This window comes from Thalia democratica, chromosome 6 (assembly GCF_965202585.1).
Source record: "Thalia democratica chromosome 6, ktThaDemo2.hap1.1, whole genome shotgun sequence".
NCBI lineage: Eukaryota > Metazoa > Chordata > Thaliacea > Salpida > Salpidae > Thalia > Thalia democratica.
In genome coordinates this window covers 16,711,007-16,730,383 of record NC_139170.1, presented here as the reverse complement: position 1 = coordinate 16,730,383, position 19,377 = coordinate 16,711,007, and the positions used below count along the sequence as shown (strand labels likewise).

The 19,377-nt window shown below is 25.2% G+C and overlaps 1 protein-coding gene across 1 annotated transcript; it reads right to left on the bottom strand.

Moving 5' to 3' along the window:
• Positions 1 to 4,844: 4,844 nt before the first annotated feature.
• Positions 4,845 to 15,232, bottom strand: LOC145838141 (glycoprotein endo-alpha-1,2-mannosidase-like). Its single transcript, XM_082945689.1, has 8 exons — positions 15,067 to 15,232; positions 13,874 to 14,063; positions 9,758 to 9,850; positions 9,467 to 9,579; positions 8,498 to 8,574; positions 6,429 to 6,623; positions 5,942 to 6,112; positions 4,845 to 5,560 (listed from the first exon to the last, which is right to left on the bottom strand). The coding sequence occupies exons 1-8, from the start codon at positions 15,193 to 15,195 to the stop codon at positions 5,269 to 5,271; spliced, it is 1,260 nt and encodes a 419-aa protein (XP_082801815.1). The 5' UTR covers positions 15,196 to 15,232; the 3' UTR covers positions 4,845 to 5,268.
• Between the last annotated feature and the right edge of the window lie 4,145 nt (positions 15,233 to 19,377).

The window sequence follows — 19,377 nt, the reverse complement described above, 5'->3', positions numbered from 1 at the left end:
GAGTTCAGTCAACCATACTGATGCTTCTTCCCAAAATGAGTTAGCCTTAAACACATCACTTTCTTTAAGGAACTGCTTTGATGCTTTTTCACTGACAAATTATCCGCCGAAACTAAAAGAAAGTTGTTGAAAAACAGTTTAGATTTTAAAACTTGATAGATAGAAATATCTATTGTTATCAAACTATCTATCACTACAATATTTTAGAAAGTTTAAACTAACAGCTATGAATAAAAACGTCGATCAAAACTAAATAACTTTTTTAAGAAAAAATCCTTTGAAAATTTTAGTATTGTTCTTAGAATAAATTTACCTATAACTAAATGATGTTTAAAAACAAAAACATTTTAAAGTTTCTGACGAAGTGAGAAAAATTTTTCATGTTTATCAACTTGGGTAAAGACTGATGTCTTTTTCCATAAGAAAACAATAAAAGTAAAACTACAGATAAAGCTCAAATATAACTTTTAAAACATAAAGTAAAACAAAGTAAAAAAGTTAAAACTGGCAAGAAAAAGAATTAAAGATTAGATTATTAAAACAGATATATGTAAGAACTCAGTTAATAAACTTAATATAGTAATTTTTAGCTCAAAAGACATAATGCAAAACAGACTTACAGTAAGCATAAATTTCTTGAACTAATTCAAAACCTACTATATGTACAGTACAACTCTCCTTGGTATAAATTTTCTTATTTTATAAGTTATTTTGGTAGAAGATTATTAACTTTAAGCTTATCATAAAACTTAACTACTGTAACTTTTGTTTTTCCCTTTTTTAAAATATTTATTTCAATATGTTTAGTACTTTTTTTTGATTAATTGCAAGTTATTGATAAGCCTTATAACATTGTTATTGCGTAAAATTAATTTAAGTTAAACACTTACCTTTATCAGAAGAACTTATTTTCATTGAAATGCAAAAACTCGCAAAAGCTAGTAAAAAAATAAGCTGTTTTAAAAGTTTTTTAAACATTTTGACAATATTTTGATATTTAGTCTTGTATGTAGACTTACTAATAAACTTAAACTTGAGTCACATTCTGCTTTATACTAAATTACATAAAACATTAAGAAACTGCTTTAGGCGGTTTTAAGTATCATATTGTACTAAGAAATAAAAATTTTCCAGCTTAAAATAGGTTGTTATAAATTTCCCTAGTGTAAAAACAATCACATAATTTAAATAACTTATTTCAAGATAAAATTTTGAATGAAATAGATAATCAATTTTAAATAGTGTTACAATTGTAAATAGATTAGTAAACTATTTAGTGTTAAAAAATTGGTTGGCTAATTTATTTTTCTAAAGTGTTTAAAAAGTATAAATGTTGAGTAAGAAACTTTATAAATATGTTCAGAAACTTTTAAAAAAGTATTAATTAAGTATATCTTAGTTTTTATGTACTGTAACTTAGCTAAGCTAGGCAAGTTTTAAAATTATTCTTACCCTATTTATATGAACTAAGTTTAAATGTGTATTATTTAGAAAATAAAATTAGAAGTTAAACCCAAAATAAGTTTTTTATTTTTTTTTCTAAACTCTATTTATCGTTTTTTAAAAAAGGTAGACATTCCGAAGGAGACAAGACCATCAAAAAAACACAACTATTTTAATAAACTTAAATTTTTATAAAAAATTTAAAGTGAAAATGTCACAAAGTATTACTTGCAAACAATAAACTTAAGAAGTTCTAAAAGGTCTATACAATAAATGTATGATGCTAAAATAAAATCGAAGAAATACTAAAAAACAATCATAACTAATAAATATTAACCTATTTTTTGTCATTTTTGTTTTATATATTTTGTAAGATTACTTTATACTATAAATCTAAAACATTGTATTTTTAAAATTTTCTTTAGATTCTTTAAGTTCAATATTGGTGTTTATCTGGCAACTAACCAAGACTTTTTACCAAGAAAAGATATAAATCTTGAGAAAAAAAGTTAAATTTAACTGAAATAAATTTTACTTTTAGCGACAAAAATTTTTAAGCTTTACTTGTTATTTTTGAAATATCGTAAACGATGTTTTAAACAGTTAAGTTTTACGCCTTAAAAGAAATTCCTCATAATTTTTACATTTACATAGAAGAAAAAACATACATCCAGCACTTTTAACATAAACTGTATAATATATTCAGCTGGCGAAGCATATAAAAGTTTTGAATAAAAACTAAAAGTATAAAGTTTTGACTGATTAAAATAATAAGTCTTTGAAAACTCAACCAGAATTAACGCTTATATAGAAGTCGTCAATACGACGTCTTTGCGTGTGTTTACTAACACCAGGACACAAAATTAGTTTTTAAAACTCTACCTTTGAATAACAATTAGTGGTAGTTTTAATATCTTGCAAGTTTTGACTTGCTGGTGAATAGTTAGCTAAATATAGTTAAGTCTTTTGTTTCACTGTTAGACTAAAAAGAACATGTAACTTAGAAGTAAAACTACCGTTTGTTAGCTGAATAAAAGTTGCTGAGAAGTAGCAGCATATGAAAAAGAGTACAAAAATTTAGAAAACCTAGGTTTTTTTTCCGGGTCTGGAATATCGTTAAGATTATTGGAGAGAAAGTACTCTACAATATTTTCAGTTGTGTTTAATTTGGGAGGATTATCTTTCCAAAACTCTTCTTATTTGTCATCAGTGTGTTTGCAAAAAAATATTAACATCAGTCACTTGTAAAACAGTTGTACTGCGTTTTTGCCACACGATAGAACTTTACAAGTTTATTACTAAGACAGTTCTGATAAACACTAGTACGGGTATGGATAAAAATTAATTAATTAAAAAGCTAAGTAATAAGAACTAAACAAAGAAACATAAAGGTAGTAATAAGATAGGACAAGCGTTTATAATCAGATGATTGGTAGCTATGGACAATAACTACTACTACTTAAACACTAAAATTTGTACAAATCGTTTCTTTACAAATTATAATCAGATCTGTTCTAAATACTTTAAATGGTATACAGTTTCTTAATTTTGAAAGTTACATACTTTTGTTTTTATTACATTAAATTATTATTATTCTAATTAAACAAGTCATTTTCTCATTTATTTAATATACTAATAATAAACTATGAACTTCACCGCACGATCAACAACAACAGCATCCGAGACAAACCTACGACCGGTTTCGTCCTAATTAGGACTCATCAGGCAGGAATAGTCGCGAGAAACCGCTGTTGTGATCTAACCATGCGAGCTTAAGTATGAAGTACTGAAGCGACCGTTTGTGGGTATAGTCCGAAAAATTGACGCAAGCAAATCTTCAAAGCCCAACGTCTTAGCCATTGTCAGCTTAATGTGAGATATTACTCTCCACGCTCGTTTTATCAGTTTTAGCCAGTATTTATTTCGGCCATCATCTACAAAGTTGAGATGTTTTATATACAATTTCGGGTTTATATACAAAAACGGAAACAAAAGCTATTTTTCATTAACAAATACTTCGTAAATTTACTTCTTAATTACAGTATATATTAAATTCGTTTAAAATCATGTAAAATAATCAAAAGCTACCTTTGTTAATGCAATAAAATAACTTAAAACTACCTTAAAATAAAGTAGCTGAAAAAAGCAAGAGTCAATAGGTTGTTCTCAAAACAAAACTAATTTAAGTGATAGAAGCAAAAAACTGGTATAAATAATAACTAATTGAGCTTTACAAATAAACAAAAGAAATTGGCAGAAGTTTAACTAATAAGCTAAATTATGAATTTAAATATTAAAACTTATAACCGTAAGTCATGCAAATAATAATTGAAACTAGCCTTAGTTACGAAAAGTATTAAATAAATTAACCTTAGTCTTAAAAGTTAGCGTGAGCGTATGGCAAGTATTTCATTAAGTTTACTCTAAGATATTAGATATTATATTTAATATTTTAAACTTTCTATTACGATCAAAGATTTAGATTTTTTTTTAACTGTGATATAAATTTAAATAGCTACATTTAACAGGTTTATTTTCATCTTACATCGTTTGTTAAACAGTTTACTTAATATACTTAATTATCGATATATTATCTATGACTTAAACTGACTTTGTAATAACAAATTTTCTATTTTATTTTCCATGAGAATAACAATTAATTAAAACTTTAAGAAACGAGAAGTAAAACGTTTAATGAATCAGAAAAAAAACACATATAATAAAAAAAATTAGGAAACTAAATTTCCAACTGCATACTTGAAAAAAAAGTCATTTTACTTGTTTAACTAACATAACAGTGTATTTTTTGCTAAATTTAAATTTGAAAAAGAAAAAATATATATACAGTATCAGCTATAGGTGAACTTACAACAAATAGAAGAACGTAAATCAAGTTTAACTAGTTAAAAAAAGTAAAAGCTTAGTTTAAAATTTCTTATTTTAAATGTTTTATGAAAACATTATTTTTAATTTTTAATGATTTAAACCTTTTAAATTTTTTCATAAGAATTCTGTTGAAATAATGTAAAAATTGAGATTATTAACACTCAAAAGCATCCAATGGCATAAGTTATAAAAAAAATTATAAATAAAAAAGTTAATTTTTAACAGTTGATTCACTTTAAGTTTTTTAAAGATGTACATAAATTTCTTAACTGTTTAAGAGGTATTAGTATAAATTATATATCTTGTACCAAAACATTATACAGACTGCGCTATAAATTCAAAATTGCAAAAAGCCAATTTAAAGTACATTACATACAAAACAAACACTTATTCATCATTCTAAAGAAGTTTAAAATAACTTAAAAACGGTATATTTAAAAATATAAACTCATAGAAAATTTGAACATAATAACGTTAGTTTAATTAAATATTACTTGAAAGTTTTGTGATAAAGATATAAAATAATAATCATTTTTAAATAAACTAAAAGCATTATTCTAAAATTAAACGTAAAAACTTAAGTTTATACATAAAACTAGTTAATTTATAAAGGCTTCGTCATACTTGGAACGTCTAAAGAAAACATTTAAGTACTATTTTAGGGCTTATAAAATTAACTAACCTATTTTGCTTCAAAATTATTGTTAGGTATGAGAAAATATTTACTACTTTAAATATTTTTAACCAAAAACATTGTTCTTTAAAAATAGTCAAAAGTGTTTGTTTGGTAACAGAATGCTGGCAGATATAATTATGAATATATGCATCTTTTCAAATTAATACAATTAACAGCACGGTGCGTTTACATCAGAAAACTCCGAAAGAAGGCAAGTTTGAAAACAAAAGTACTATTTATCAAATAAGTTATAGAAAGCAATCTCATCGCGGCCCGCTCTGCTGAAACTCGTCCACTAGGAGGCGCGTGAGGGACAGGTAGTAGTCGGGCGAGCTCACGTAGCTCTTGTACGTGAACATGGCGGGCTTCCTCCCCCCCAGGTAGTGGTCCACCAGTGACGTCATGGGAACGGCGGGCTCGATCTGCGTGCCTTCGTGCCACTCGTTGAACGAAGTTATTGAAATTATCCGCGCACCGCTGTCCACCGCGCTCTTCCAGTTCTCCTTGTAGGTGTTTCCCCCTTTCCGCTCCACAGTCATCGCCGAGTTCCAAGGCCTGAAATTTTGAAGTAAACTTGGTGAGGCACTTAAAAATTTTGTCTTTGATAACTTGTTTAAGTACATAGTGATAAAAAAAAATTACTATAACTAAATTTTATATACCCTTACTCAAATCATAACAGATAATAAATGTAATGTTTAACATTTAGTGTACATACAGACTCATACTACTAGAAATTTTCAAGTATCAAAACAACATCAAGTAGGCATTTAGAATGTTTATTAAAAAAAATAAAATTCTATTCAACCTTTTTTGAATTCTTATTTATTTCGCTGTAAGTTTAAATGTTAATGAATATTAAATTACGTACCATGATAAAAACTTTAAAGTGTATACAACTAAAGACACAATTTAAATAAATGTCTACATGCTAACCTTATGTTTGTATCGATGTACCCAGGACCAACACTCGGTATAAATATTAAGTTGTTGTCAACTGCAAACTGTTGATATTTGTTCCAATTTTTGGGGTCACTTGCCTGGCTTACTTTACTTGAGGCAAAGTAAGTGTAAAATCCATCAAAATTTGATTCAAGTACTTGTTTTCTTTATAAAATGCGGTATAATTATTTAAAATAACTAGGTAAACAAAAATGATTATTTTAAACATTATTCATCAGAATTACAAAACTTCTTTTTACAAGTCTTCACAAAAATTGTTTTTGACAAATTGGCTAAAATGTACTTAAAACGGATTAAGAAATTTATTTTAAACTTAAATTTATCTAAAAATAAAGATGCCATTATTAGATAGATTTTTTTATATAACTAAAGTAGTCGAAAATTTTTATTAACATTTTATAGTTTAGTTAGAAAGAAAAACACAAACAAATTTTTTACACTTTACTCAAAACCAACTAACAAATTATCAGTTTTTAGAAGTAGGCCAATAACGATTGCATTGTAATCTTGGGAGGACCGCAACTCGCTGTCATTTGATAAAACTCTGCTCCAATCAGCAGCTTTTATTAGGTACGAGTCGTAAATGTAGAACATTGGCAGCCAATTGGCAGAGTTCGGTCTCCTCTTGGTGTACATGGAGTCGTGCGTTCCGTATCTAATTGTTTAGTTGACTATAATTTGTTTAAAATAAAAAAATACACTTTATACTGAAAAACGATATACACATATTTAAGAGGTGCTTTGATTTTCAAAAAAATGACATAACTAGGAGTTTACTGTCATTATAATTTATAAAAGTGCTTCTCAAAATTTACACTTGTGTAAGTTAGTCTGAATAGAAACTATTTTGAAAAAAATTTCCAAGCATTAATAAAAACTTTTTTTATGTTTTTTCTAACAATTTTTTTTTCAACAGTTTATATTGTGTAGTTAAAATACCCTTGAACTATAATATTAGTTATTTTTTCCATTAAAAACTACTTACCAAATTATCTTAATTATGCATAAAACTTCCTTATTTACTTTAATGTGCATATGTTTTAAAAAGTCAGAGAATTAATGCCAATATTATATAAGTAGTTATTTAGAAAAGCCAAAAAGTAGCTTTTAAAACACTATGAAGTAAGTATATTTACAAAATACATATTTGTTTTAAATTTTATTACTTATTAAATTGAGTATTGTAATAAATTAAGTTCTTTGTACCTTACTGTAATCATGTAAAAACTTTAGTATGTACACTGTGAACAGTACATGACTATTTTTGATGAACAACATTTCTAAATTATCAAAATAATTAATAACCGCAAAAGACTACAACTGAGAGTTTAATCTAAAAAATTAATTAAGTTTAATTGAACGTTTATCATTTCTAACTTCAGTTAGCTGGATATATTTCATAAAAGCATTCCAAACACCATGGTTTAACTTTGGGTATAAACAGTGATACAATATCATATGTTTGAGTTTAGGCTCGGTTGTAACTGGACATTGTCTAAAAAGCTTTAACCTAATCACATTTGAAATGTTGAGATTTAACTACAACTTAGTTACTGACTATATATAAAAAAGTGACAGTATTGTGAAAAAAAAGTAGTTTTAAAGTTAAGAAGTTGTAAAAGCTTATAGAACAACCATACCAGACCATTTTAATGTAGAAAAAGTAGTGTTAAGAAAAAAACAAAGAGATAATTCAAGCATTTCGTCTTAACTTAAACAGAAATAGATATATAGTGAGACATGAACTTACTTAATAAATTAGAAATTATTCAAAGACCATAAAATACTTTGATAAAATCAAGTAACAAATGTTCGATAAAAAAACTATTTATTTATTTTGAAGTTTAAGAAAAAGTTTTATAAAATAATTTCTATAAACTAAGCTCTGATAAGCTTGAAGGAGCTGTAACTTTTTGTATAGTATTTTTAAAAGAAACTTTTGGTACTTTGCACGTTAATAGTCAAAACATTTAGAAAAATGCTTTGCCAAGCCATGATTTCTAGCTTAACTATAATAAAAGTTTGAAATCATTTTATACATCTTAGCAAAAATACTGTTTTAATTTTATTCATTAGATATCATAAGACATATTAAGAATACAAATTCAACTTGTTATCCAAATTGAAGTTTTTGTAAAACAACATTTTTTAAATACTACTATTTAATTCATAAATAACTATAAACTATTTTTACATAGTCGATTGAAATTAAAAGTATATAAATTTTGACGTACAATGTGTAAATATAATGCCACTAAAAAACAATATAAAATAAAGTTTTGTAAAAAATGAAAAGTATAACTTAATAACCTATACTTGTAAACAAAAGTTTTTTTTACTTGTTTTCTAGACATACCTACAAGACTAGAAAGCAAACATACAATACAAATATGTTCATTAAAACACTTAAGAACATCAACTTAACTTGATATATTAAATAAAACTTTTGAAATTTAAAATATTTTGTAAACCATTTATAAATTAAGATAAAAATAAAGTAGAATGTCAGTTTAATGTTTGACTACTAACGTCTTAATTAAGTATTTAATGTCATTTGCCACGGATTCTGCAGTACGTCCTTCATACGGTTCTATATGAAAGCAAACCTTTAAATAAAAACAAATTTAGTAGATGCAATAAACATGTTAACTAAACCTTATATGAAGAAAGTTTAAAAAATTTTAATTAATGTGCAGTTTAATTTTTTATAACTTTTAAAAGTGCGAAAGATAATAAACTTACTTAATAAACTTTTGAAGAAAAGACTCTAAAAGTTTCTTTTTTAATTTTTCTTATATTTAGTTCAGTAGTTTATAAATTCTTTAAAATTCAAATAATGCTTAAAAGTTAAATGATTAAAAAGTTTAATATTTTTCAAACACACACATGTGTCAATCTTAATGCAAGTTTTTTTCTTGAAGATGAAGCCAAACATCAGTTTTTTCTTTAACAGAAAATTGAATTTCTGTACCTTTTTAACTTCAATAAACTTTTAAATAGAGTTTTTTTAAATAGAATTATTTTAAAAAGAATGCTGAAATGAACGATTTATAAATAATTTGTGCAGAATTTATCTCTAAAATGTGTATCTCTTATTGGTGCTTTAATATAACTATGCTTTATAAAAATTTAACATGTCATAGCTAAAAAAAACCGCAGTCTTAAAAAAAACAATAACTTATATGAACAAAAAAAAAGCTTAGATTCTATACCCAACTAAACCATCGTTATCAGTCAATTGTTTTCAAAACTAAACATATTTGAGTAAATTAAGTTATTTTGTCATTTTGCTTGAAGTTTCGAAATAAAAAGTCTTCTATGCACAAAAAAGAATGCTTTGTTTTATTAACTTATAATAATTTAGTTTACAATATTTTTAAATCTAAACAAATATATTGTATATATTATTATTTATTTAAAATGTCAGTATTTTGACCAACAAGTACCAAGTAACGATCACAGAAATATAAAATTCACATGGATATATAACTTTTAAACCTTTATTCCTGAATACAAAGCACTATCTAAAATTTCTCTAATGAATTGTTCTGATCTGGGTTCACCTTCATCATCACTTTTTCCTAAAGGATACCAAGAAAGTGCAATAACACCTAAAGATAAATTATCTTGAATTATGAATAAAAATACTGTACTATAAAGTTACTTATATACATGAACGGCAGTTTATATTTGATGCTTTTTTATGAAAACTACTACTATAACTAAATTTTACAATTGTTAAAACAATTTTGCACTTTAAAGTAAAAAATAGAGGAAAGTATAAGTTACCTATTTTTGCTTTCTTCAACCAACTGAAATGTATTTTTTGTACCATAAGGTCAGATGAACTGTATGCTCCTAGACTTGGATAAAAATTTGAACCTGAAAATGCTTTATTTATTAAATATTTTTTTAACATACAAAAAATTTTGCATTAGATAACACCAATAAATTCTTAATATTCAGACAAGCAAGTGTTGCCAGAAAAACTAAACAACTGTTTTTTATATTTGGTTAAATGGTTGTTTTTCAACCGATAAATTATAAACAGCTTTATAGAAGTCTGAAAGGATAAACCTACATTAGAACAAAGTGTGTAAGTATGTAAGAAAATAAACAATATGTGTGTATTTTATACCTTATGTTTAAAAACATATTTATAATAAAAATCAGACTGAAACTATTTGTCTAATATAAAAGCAAAACTAAACTGATAGTAAAGTAATACAACACTCTAATACTATGATAAGAACTTAAACAAAGTATAAATTATTTTTTTAGGGTACACATTTGTATAGTTATTTGCCTTAACTAAAAAAGAATGCTCAATTTACTGGGATGTAAAGAGCTTCTTTAAATAGATTTATGCAAATTATATATTTTATTCGGGACCGGTTTCAGTGGCAAGAGATTGCGACCTTTTCAAGCAAAAAATAAAATATTAAACTGCATTTAACAATGTTAGTTATTTATACTATATAGGATACAATTTAAAAAAATATATATTGACAAATACTTTGAATTTTTTTGAAGTAGAAACTTTTTTGATACAAGCTTTTCAATTACTATTGTGTGATACCAAACTATAGAATATATTATTAACATTTACGAAGGCTTGATAATATATACGTCAAATTACTAAAACATAAACTCAAAAAACCTCCCTTTAAAACATCAAAAGTTTTCATAGCCTTTTTTTATCATTATTTACGTTTATATAATTTTGAAACTTGTATGTATATACTTTATTGTGATATCCTTATACCATCTTAAGTTTCCGTTTACTTACTTATGCTTAAAAAAGTCTTGTTTACTTAAGTTCCCAAATTCTTATCTAAACAGTATTTATTTCACATTTTAAGGGCATGGGGGGGGGGGTAAACACCCATTTTCAGTTTTTGATCTTATTTTATATAGTTTTTATTAAGCTACAAGATGCTTTTTACAGATTTTAAAAATTCAAAATAATTTTTGAGATATAGCTGGTCAAAGTCGGAAGCAACAATAGGATCCTTATGGAAGCAAACTAAAACAGCAAATAACTAGAAATCACTAAAAGTCTATCTTCTCCTACGTTTTTTGAGATAACTACCTCAAATTTTTAGGAAATGTTCCTTGCAATATTTAAAAAATTCTGTAGGAACAGAATTTAAAAAAATTTAAAAATAAAAATTTTATAACAAAAAAACTGTTTTTTTTGTTTATTTTTTATATAAAATTTTTATTTTTTAATTTTTTTTTAATTACTTCCGACAGAATTTTCTAAATATATCAAGGAACATTTCCTACAAATTTGAGGTAGTTATCTCAAAAAACGTAGGAGAAGATAGATTTTTAGTGGAATAGTCTATTTTTGCTGTTTTAGTTTGCGCCTCCCATAAGGAACCTATTGTTGCCTCCAACTTTGACCGGCTATATCTCAAAAAATGTTTTGAATTTTTAAAATCTGTAAAAAGAATTTTAAAGCTTGGTAAAAACTATATAAAATAAGATCAAAAACCAAAAAAGGGTGTTTACCCCCCCCCCCCCCCCATGCCCTTAATTTAAACTTATTATGACGGATCCATTATTAAGGTTTCATAAATGTTAACATTATATTCTATAGCTTAGTTATACACAATAGTAGTTTAAAAGCACTCACTGAAAAATTTTCAACTTCAATAAAAATTCAGTGTATTTGTCAATATCTTTTTTTAAAGTATAAATTAATTTTAATGCTAATTAAATATATAAACAATAATAAACAAAAAGTAAAAATAATAAAAATATTGTCAATACAACAAAAATATTGTAAACTAAGGCCGTAGGGGACTCCAACACTTTTTTATACAAAAACTAACTTTTGCTTTTATATGAAAGCTTCAGGTACAAACTACAAGCCAGTTTTTATAGAATTCAAAAACATCATTTAAATTTTTGGGGTCAATTTTCTCGGAAGTTTTGATATTTACTAAAAATCTATCTCCTCCTTCATTTTTCAAGCAATCTTCTTCAAATTTCCAGAAAATGTTACTTACATTAAAAAAAAACTTTACTTATGAACTTTAATAATTAAAAAAAAAAAATTATTACAAAATTCAAAAAAATTACATTTTTACAATAAAATTTTCAAAGTCCACATAACAATTTTTTGTTATTGTATAAAGATTAGACTGTGAAAGTTTAAAGAAGATTGTTTGAAAAATGTAGGAGATAGATTTTGAATAAAATAGTCTTTTTTTGCTGTTTTTGTTTTCCCTTCCCATAGTTAACCTATTATTTGTCCCTACTTTGACTGGTCATATCTAAAAAATTATTCGATTTTTTTAAAACAATAAAAAGCATCATAAAGCTTAGAAAAAACTCTATAGAATAAGATCAATTTGTAAAAAACATGGCTTACCCCCTATGGCCTTAAATTCAATAGAAATTATTAAAAGTTGTTGAAAGTTAAAAAAATGATTTACAGTTAATTAAAGATAAAAACTAATGGTAGTACTATGCAAGTTTAATTAACTTTAGTTTTTAATGTTGTTTAGCAAAGCTTTGATACTAATAATTATAACTATATATTTTAGTTTTATAACTTTTTTGATTAAAAATATTCACAATCAATCTTTGAAAGTGTAATAAAATAAGGCAACATTAAGTAAACTAACAAATGGTATAAACTTTAAATTCACGATAATAAATAAATGAGAAAACTGAAATCATGGTACAATTGTTTATACCTACTTTGTTGTGGAATACTCTTTCGAATCTATTCATAAGCTTGAACCAAACATAAAAACAAATCCTGTCTTTTTACTTAACTAGTAAGAAAGTGTAAACAGTATGTTTTTTTAAGGTAAGTTTATATAACTATACCATGTTTTTTTAGTTTATTTGGTACATTTATTACTATTTTACAGTAAATACCATTTTTGATTCACAATACAATGCCCTATTTTATTTTAAATTCAATAATTGTTTGTAAAGCATTTTTAAAATTACTAATATAAAGATTTAATATTATTCTATGCAATAAGTTTCATTAAAAATAATATTAAGTATAATAGCTTAATACTATAATTTAACCCTAAATCTAGTTTAAATAATTTCTTTTAAAAATGTTGTATTCCTTTGCACGGACGTAACTTTTGTTTATGATGGTTTACTTGGTTCTTTGCTTTTAATACCTAGTCTACAGGGTTAGCAAAAGTTTTTTTGTCAATTTCTTCCAGGTTTTCTGAATTTCTTCCAGGTTTGTAAAGATCAAGTTTTTAGGTTTATTTTTAGTATGTTAATAAACTTAAGTTAAAAAAACTGTTTTAAATATTATAAATAAATTAAAAAGATACTGTAAAGCTAATTTATAAGTGTTCTTTAATAAAAAAATATTAATATTTTTTTTTAATTTCTATGATAAATTTTCTTTTCAAATAGAAACTTCTTTACTTTACAGGTAAAACTTCTTTAAAATTCCAGTTTTTTTTCAGCAATACTTAAATTTAAGGTTTTTCTAGGTTTTTCTGCCTAAATTGTCAAATTCAAAATTTTTCCAGGATTCCAGGTTTTTTAGCAACTCTGTAAATAATTTTTATAAAAACCTATTCATACTTTAATTAAGTTTATACTAAACTTTAGTATTTAGTTTTCAACTATTAAAATGCTATTTTAGTTTTAGACAAACTGTTATATTGGTGGGAAATTTCTCTAGATGGTTGACTAGATTCAATATAAAACGTCTTGTATGGGCTATATTTGTAAAAATATTGTACTAAATTGATAAAATAAGTGTATAAAAGTACAAATTAAAAGAATTTGAAATAAAAATATTAAGTTTTTTAATGATATCAGTGTTATTAAAGCAGTTTTGAAAATGTTAAGAACCAGTATAATTTTAAATAGTGTATAAATTTTGTAAAAAAAAAATTAATAATTTACCTATATCATTTGGTGGTTTATGTCTACTTCCAGTTGCATATTTGTTGGACTCTTCTTTTTTCCAGTGAGATAAAAAGGGATGATTCCAATGAACAAATTTGTCATCAGCATCAGTATTTCCATACCATGCATAATAAAAAGCATGAATGTTTTCATCAGCATCAGAATCTTCTACTTCTTCTTCAACAACCTTTAAGCCAAAAATATTGTTTGAGCTTCAAAATAGATTAAAACTCCTTGCTTTTCTCAAACAGGCAGCCTGATAGCAAAGGAGCCCTATTGCTATGAAAACTTCCTGAGTTGAATGTTGTGAGATCAAAACCCAGTGGTCAACACATATACAAAAAAACACTAGTCTTATATTATTCTGTCAAACTCTCATTTTGGTGAATTAAACAATTAACAAGTTAACAAATTAAAGCCAAAAGGAAATGTAAATTATTTTTTTGAAAGTTAATCTTATTTTTACTTTAAAAAGTAACTACCAGTAATTTATTACTATGTTTGAAAATTCAAGGTAACTTTTTAGATTAAGTTGGAAAGTATAATAGGTTACTTATGGAAGGCACAAACTAAAAAGGAAAAAACAGACTATATTAAGAATATATATCTCTTCCTAAAGTATTGGAGTGTTTATTTTAAGACTTTTTCAATTTAATCTTTATTTCAAAACCATTTTTAAACTTTTTGATTGAAAAATCTCAAGCAAAACTAATTTTAAAAGAAATCTCTCTGTTAGAATAACATCTAATGATAATCACTGATTATACAAACTAGCAAATATTAACACTTTCTTAGTATCTATGCTAGTCAAAATGAGGCAAGGTGTCATTGGAATCAAAGTGAAAATCGTGCCTCCCCACAACCCCACCAGCAAGATTGGACCACGTGCTTCTCCACACCCAAGAACCCCCTTCTTGACCACGTAAACGTTGTGGAGCCCAAATCAGAGGAGCCGGTCACTGTACCCAGGTCTGTGGCCAAGAAGGTAAAAGCCAAAGCTCCAGTTGCTTCAGCCCAGCCCTAACAGGAAGTGCAACAGGCCCAATATTAGATAGTGTAAAATTAAATTTGTCAATAAAACTTTGCTCATATCAAGTATTTTTACAATTATTTATTAAGTTTACTAATTGTTTGTGTTGAAATTTGTTGAAAAGCACATCAAAGCTTTATTAATACTTCTATACACTTACCTCATAAGTATCAATTAAAGAAGAACTAGGTTTTGGTATTTCACTATAATAGTAAATGTACAGTACTGTTGAAATAAAAACAAACAACAAAGTTATTTGTTTCAATTTTTTGATATCCCTCAAATTCATTGTTTTTATAAAAAAAATTGCAAAAAAAGTAGAGAAATTCAAAAGTGAAGAACTATTTTTATTTCATTTGGACAATTCTTAAGTTAATTTATGCATTTATTAAATTTATTCAAAATTTTATTAAACATTCATAGTAGGGACTTTTTTATTATTTTGATTTGGTAGCTTTAAAACCCTGCAATGCAACTAAAAACCTACAAATGCTGAGTTAGCTAAATTTTTAAAATACATTTTAAATTTTTTGTTTTATATATTCTACACCATTATCTCTTACCCACCTTACAGATAGAAATTAAAAAAAAAAAAGTTTTAATAGTTAAAGTTAAAAATAACAGGAGTTTTATATTTAAAATTAACCTTTTGAAGCTACCCTTTTATTTAACGATGAAAAACCATAAAAAATGCTTTAAGTTAACCAATAAACATGTGAAATTTTAAACTGTGTTTATTAAGACAAAAGAAATTTTAGAAAATATAAAACAAAGAATTTTTATAAGTACAGGAATAAGGGAAGTATTTGTTGTTTAAGTGTGGCAATTTTACAAAATCCAAGAAAACTTGCAGAGTCTTGATTATACAAAATATTTTACTTACATAGTTTGAACACAATACTTTTGTTTTTGTAAGACAGTTGTTTCTAAAGTTATCAAATGAAGCCTACATCATCAGTCAAATTAAGTCTAAACATACTGCTAAAATCAATTTAAGCTACACATTTATTTGTTACAAATTAACGTAATAACAATTTTTTTTAGCGACTTGACCTTGGTATTGCAATACCAAAAACAAAGAGATAAACACCAAAATCTAAAGCTAAAAGTAAAAATATTTAAAGTTAAACAGTTATTTGAACAATATTTTGATTAAAAAACTAGTTGTTTGCTAAAACTTAGTTATAGACAAATATAAAAAACAAATAAAATATTTTAAGAAAAAAATGGTAGGTACCTATTAAGAAATAAAACGAGAAAACAAAATGTTTAAATGGGTTAGTTAACAAAACTTATAACATAAACTTGGACAAAAACTGTAAATTTGTTTTAAATTTTATTAAGTTAAATTTTTTAGAGGTTATTTTTGGTGGTATATACAAGTACTAATGTTTTATTTATTTTATATTACATTTTTTTAGTAAAACAGATGTTTTTTGTCTTAAAATTTTAAAGTTGTCAGAATAAGGAAAGTAGTGAAATAAAAAAAAATGATCAAACTAAAGCCATATATAAGTAAAAAAAAATATAAGATGTAACGTTATAAGGCGTTAAATCCTGGAGATCCTGATAAGCTAAGCTTATCGGAATGTATACCACAGATGTTCTTGTGCTAAAACTTTATTTCAACTAACGGCGTTTCACTGCTCTCAAATAAATTTAAGAACAGATCTACGGAGTCTCAAAAAGCTCTAAGAATATTCTTATCGTTAGTTGAAATAAAGTTTTAGCACAAGAACATCTGTGGTAAGTAAAAAAAATATATATATACACGAACTTTTTATAAAATTTATTTCTATAGAATAGAATAAACTGCATTTAAATAGAATTTAAAAAACAAATTCTCACGGCAAAATTCCGGACTTCGGCTCTAAAGAGTCTCGCTTATTTTTCTCAAATCATTACCATTATCGATTATTCGACATTTGTTGCTTTGTGGACACTTTTTCAAGGCAACTAGACAAAGCTTAACTAAACTTATTATGCCAAAAAATGGTAGCTTCGTAGTTTAAAGTATCTTTTTTTATATATCTAAAACATCAAGCGTCTTTAGTGACTGTGACAAACTTCAATTTAAACTAAAACCAGATCTCATTCTAAAAAACTTGCCGTCCGATAATTCAGCTAATAAGATCAAATTTTTGTTTTTTTTTAATTTATGCTTTTCAATATAAAAAATAGTTTAGAATAATTTTATCGATATTTTCTTTAATCAACAATGTAAAAAGGATAGTTTTGTTAAACTTTAAGTAATGTTTCTTGAACAAGTATCGGCCTGTGCAGTGTATGCTTGCTGAGTAATGTGACAATTGATTTTTTTTGTTTTTTACACCTTAAAATTAATCTAGACTTTCTATATGAAAGTTAATGTTTTTTTTTATTGAATGTTTAGATTCAAATTAATTTAAAGTTTGTAGCAAAGCGATAGAAAAATTTGTACAGCAATAATCAATTTTTTGATATTCAGATTTTGATTGTAATAAAACTTTATATTCAAATCTAGAATACTAAAACTAAGCTTTTAATTTACAAAGTATAAGTACTATGTGCTTAGTATAGTACTAGAAAATAACTATTTATCAGACAAAACTAGTCCTAACTGAAAACCGACATATAAATTCAAAAGCAATAAATAATTCTAACATGATTAAAAATTAAAGTGCAATTTTTTTTTATTGTATTAAAGAATCGGAGTAAGAAATTAAAAATATTACTAAGTATTAGTTTTTACAGTTACGGAAAACTTTTTAATAAAGTAAATCGTAAAAATAGTTTGATTTTAAGAATTAGTCTAAAATTAGATATAGAAAATGTTAAAAAAAAATTAATTTAAAACACAACAAATCTTAACTTTATTAATAACACAGTCAAAAGTTATTGGTTACATACAATTTAAATTATGACAAATCATATTCTTATAAAAAATTATAAGAGCCAATATCTCAAAAAGTAGTTAGTATTTGAAAAAAAGTAAAGTGTTCATCGAAGTTTAATTAATAAGAATACAATGAAAAAGTATTTTAAAGTGTATATTAATATAATAAGCACAAATTCTAACAAGTTTTAAACCTTTTTTAGCCATATCTCTTTTTTTTATAATAAATGCACATGTAGGTGTAATTAACAAGATATAATTTTATAGTCTTTAGATGTTTAATAAAGATATATTTAAAAATATCTTAGAATTATGAGAATTATAGTTGTCGAATTTTGAAATGTCAAAGTTTGAATTGTCGCGCACTTAAAATATTTGTTACGGATTACTTTGATAATTTACGCGCAAATTGTAATTATTGCTTAGTAAAACAGCTGTTAGGTTTTGTTTTTATTATTTTAGTAGACATAAAATAACAAAAATGAATTTTGATATTTGATTATTTCTCACAGTTGACCCGCAACTAAAAAAAAAAATTTCACTGAAAGTTTGCTAGATGTCATTACTCTAGCGTATTTAGAGCTTTAAAATAAGTTGAAAATTCAGTCTATAACAGAAATGATGCTAGTTGGCGCAAGTTGAATTAAAGAATTTTCGTTTAGATCAAATTTCGATACCCTTAAAAATAGAAAATCATCTATCAAAAACAACCTTATTACATATATACTTTAACATAAAATAACTATATTTCTTTATCTTTGTAGTTGAAATATGTTAACTTAGTATTAGTTTTAAGTTTAGTTCGTAGTATTATCATAATTTTTTCTTTCTAATTTTTATTGTTCCTTTTTTTGATAGTTAACCAAGTAAACCTTCAGAAGAAAGGTACTTTGAGGCTAAGCTTAAAGTATAGATGTATATTGTATGTATTTATATAATACTAAGATTTAATAGACTTGAATATAATAAAATAAAACAACTTTAGCAAAAACTCAAAATTGAGTATCTTTTTAATTTTTCAGACTCTTTTAACTGACGTGTTCTTTGAAAACACTCTAATTTATCTTTAAATTTTCCTTTAAATAATTTTAGTAAAGAGTGTTTGTATGATTATCTACGCCAAGTACTGGAGCTTTAATTTTAATGTAAATCACATAATCTTATTAATCATAATACTTAGTTTCAGATATTAAAAAGCAAACTAAACAAAGGCTAAGTTTTCTAACAATTAAATTTATGGTATGGTTAAAAATATTTCTACTAAGTAGCAGTTCGAGGCTTATTAAACTTCATTTGGATAACACATAAATTTTTCTTATTAAAAAGGTACGAACTAATGTAAACAATGTTGAAAACTCGTAGTCTCTATTTCAATACTTACTTTTGTTCATTAACAAAAATTATCATTTCTGCCGTAAATTAAGTGACTAGAGCTGTCAATTACTAAAGTATTTTAACTTACTATTGTTAATATAAAATCTTTTTTTTTTTAAGCATAAGGTTTTTTTTAAATGACGTGACAAAAATCAGCGGGCCAGGTAGTTCCGCTTAACAGGCCGTAGTTTGCAGACCCTTGCTATACACCTAATTTCCACT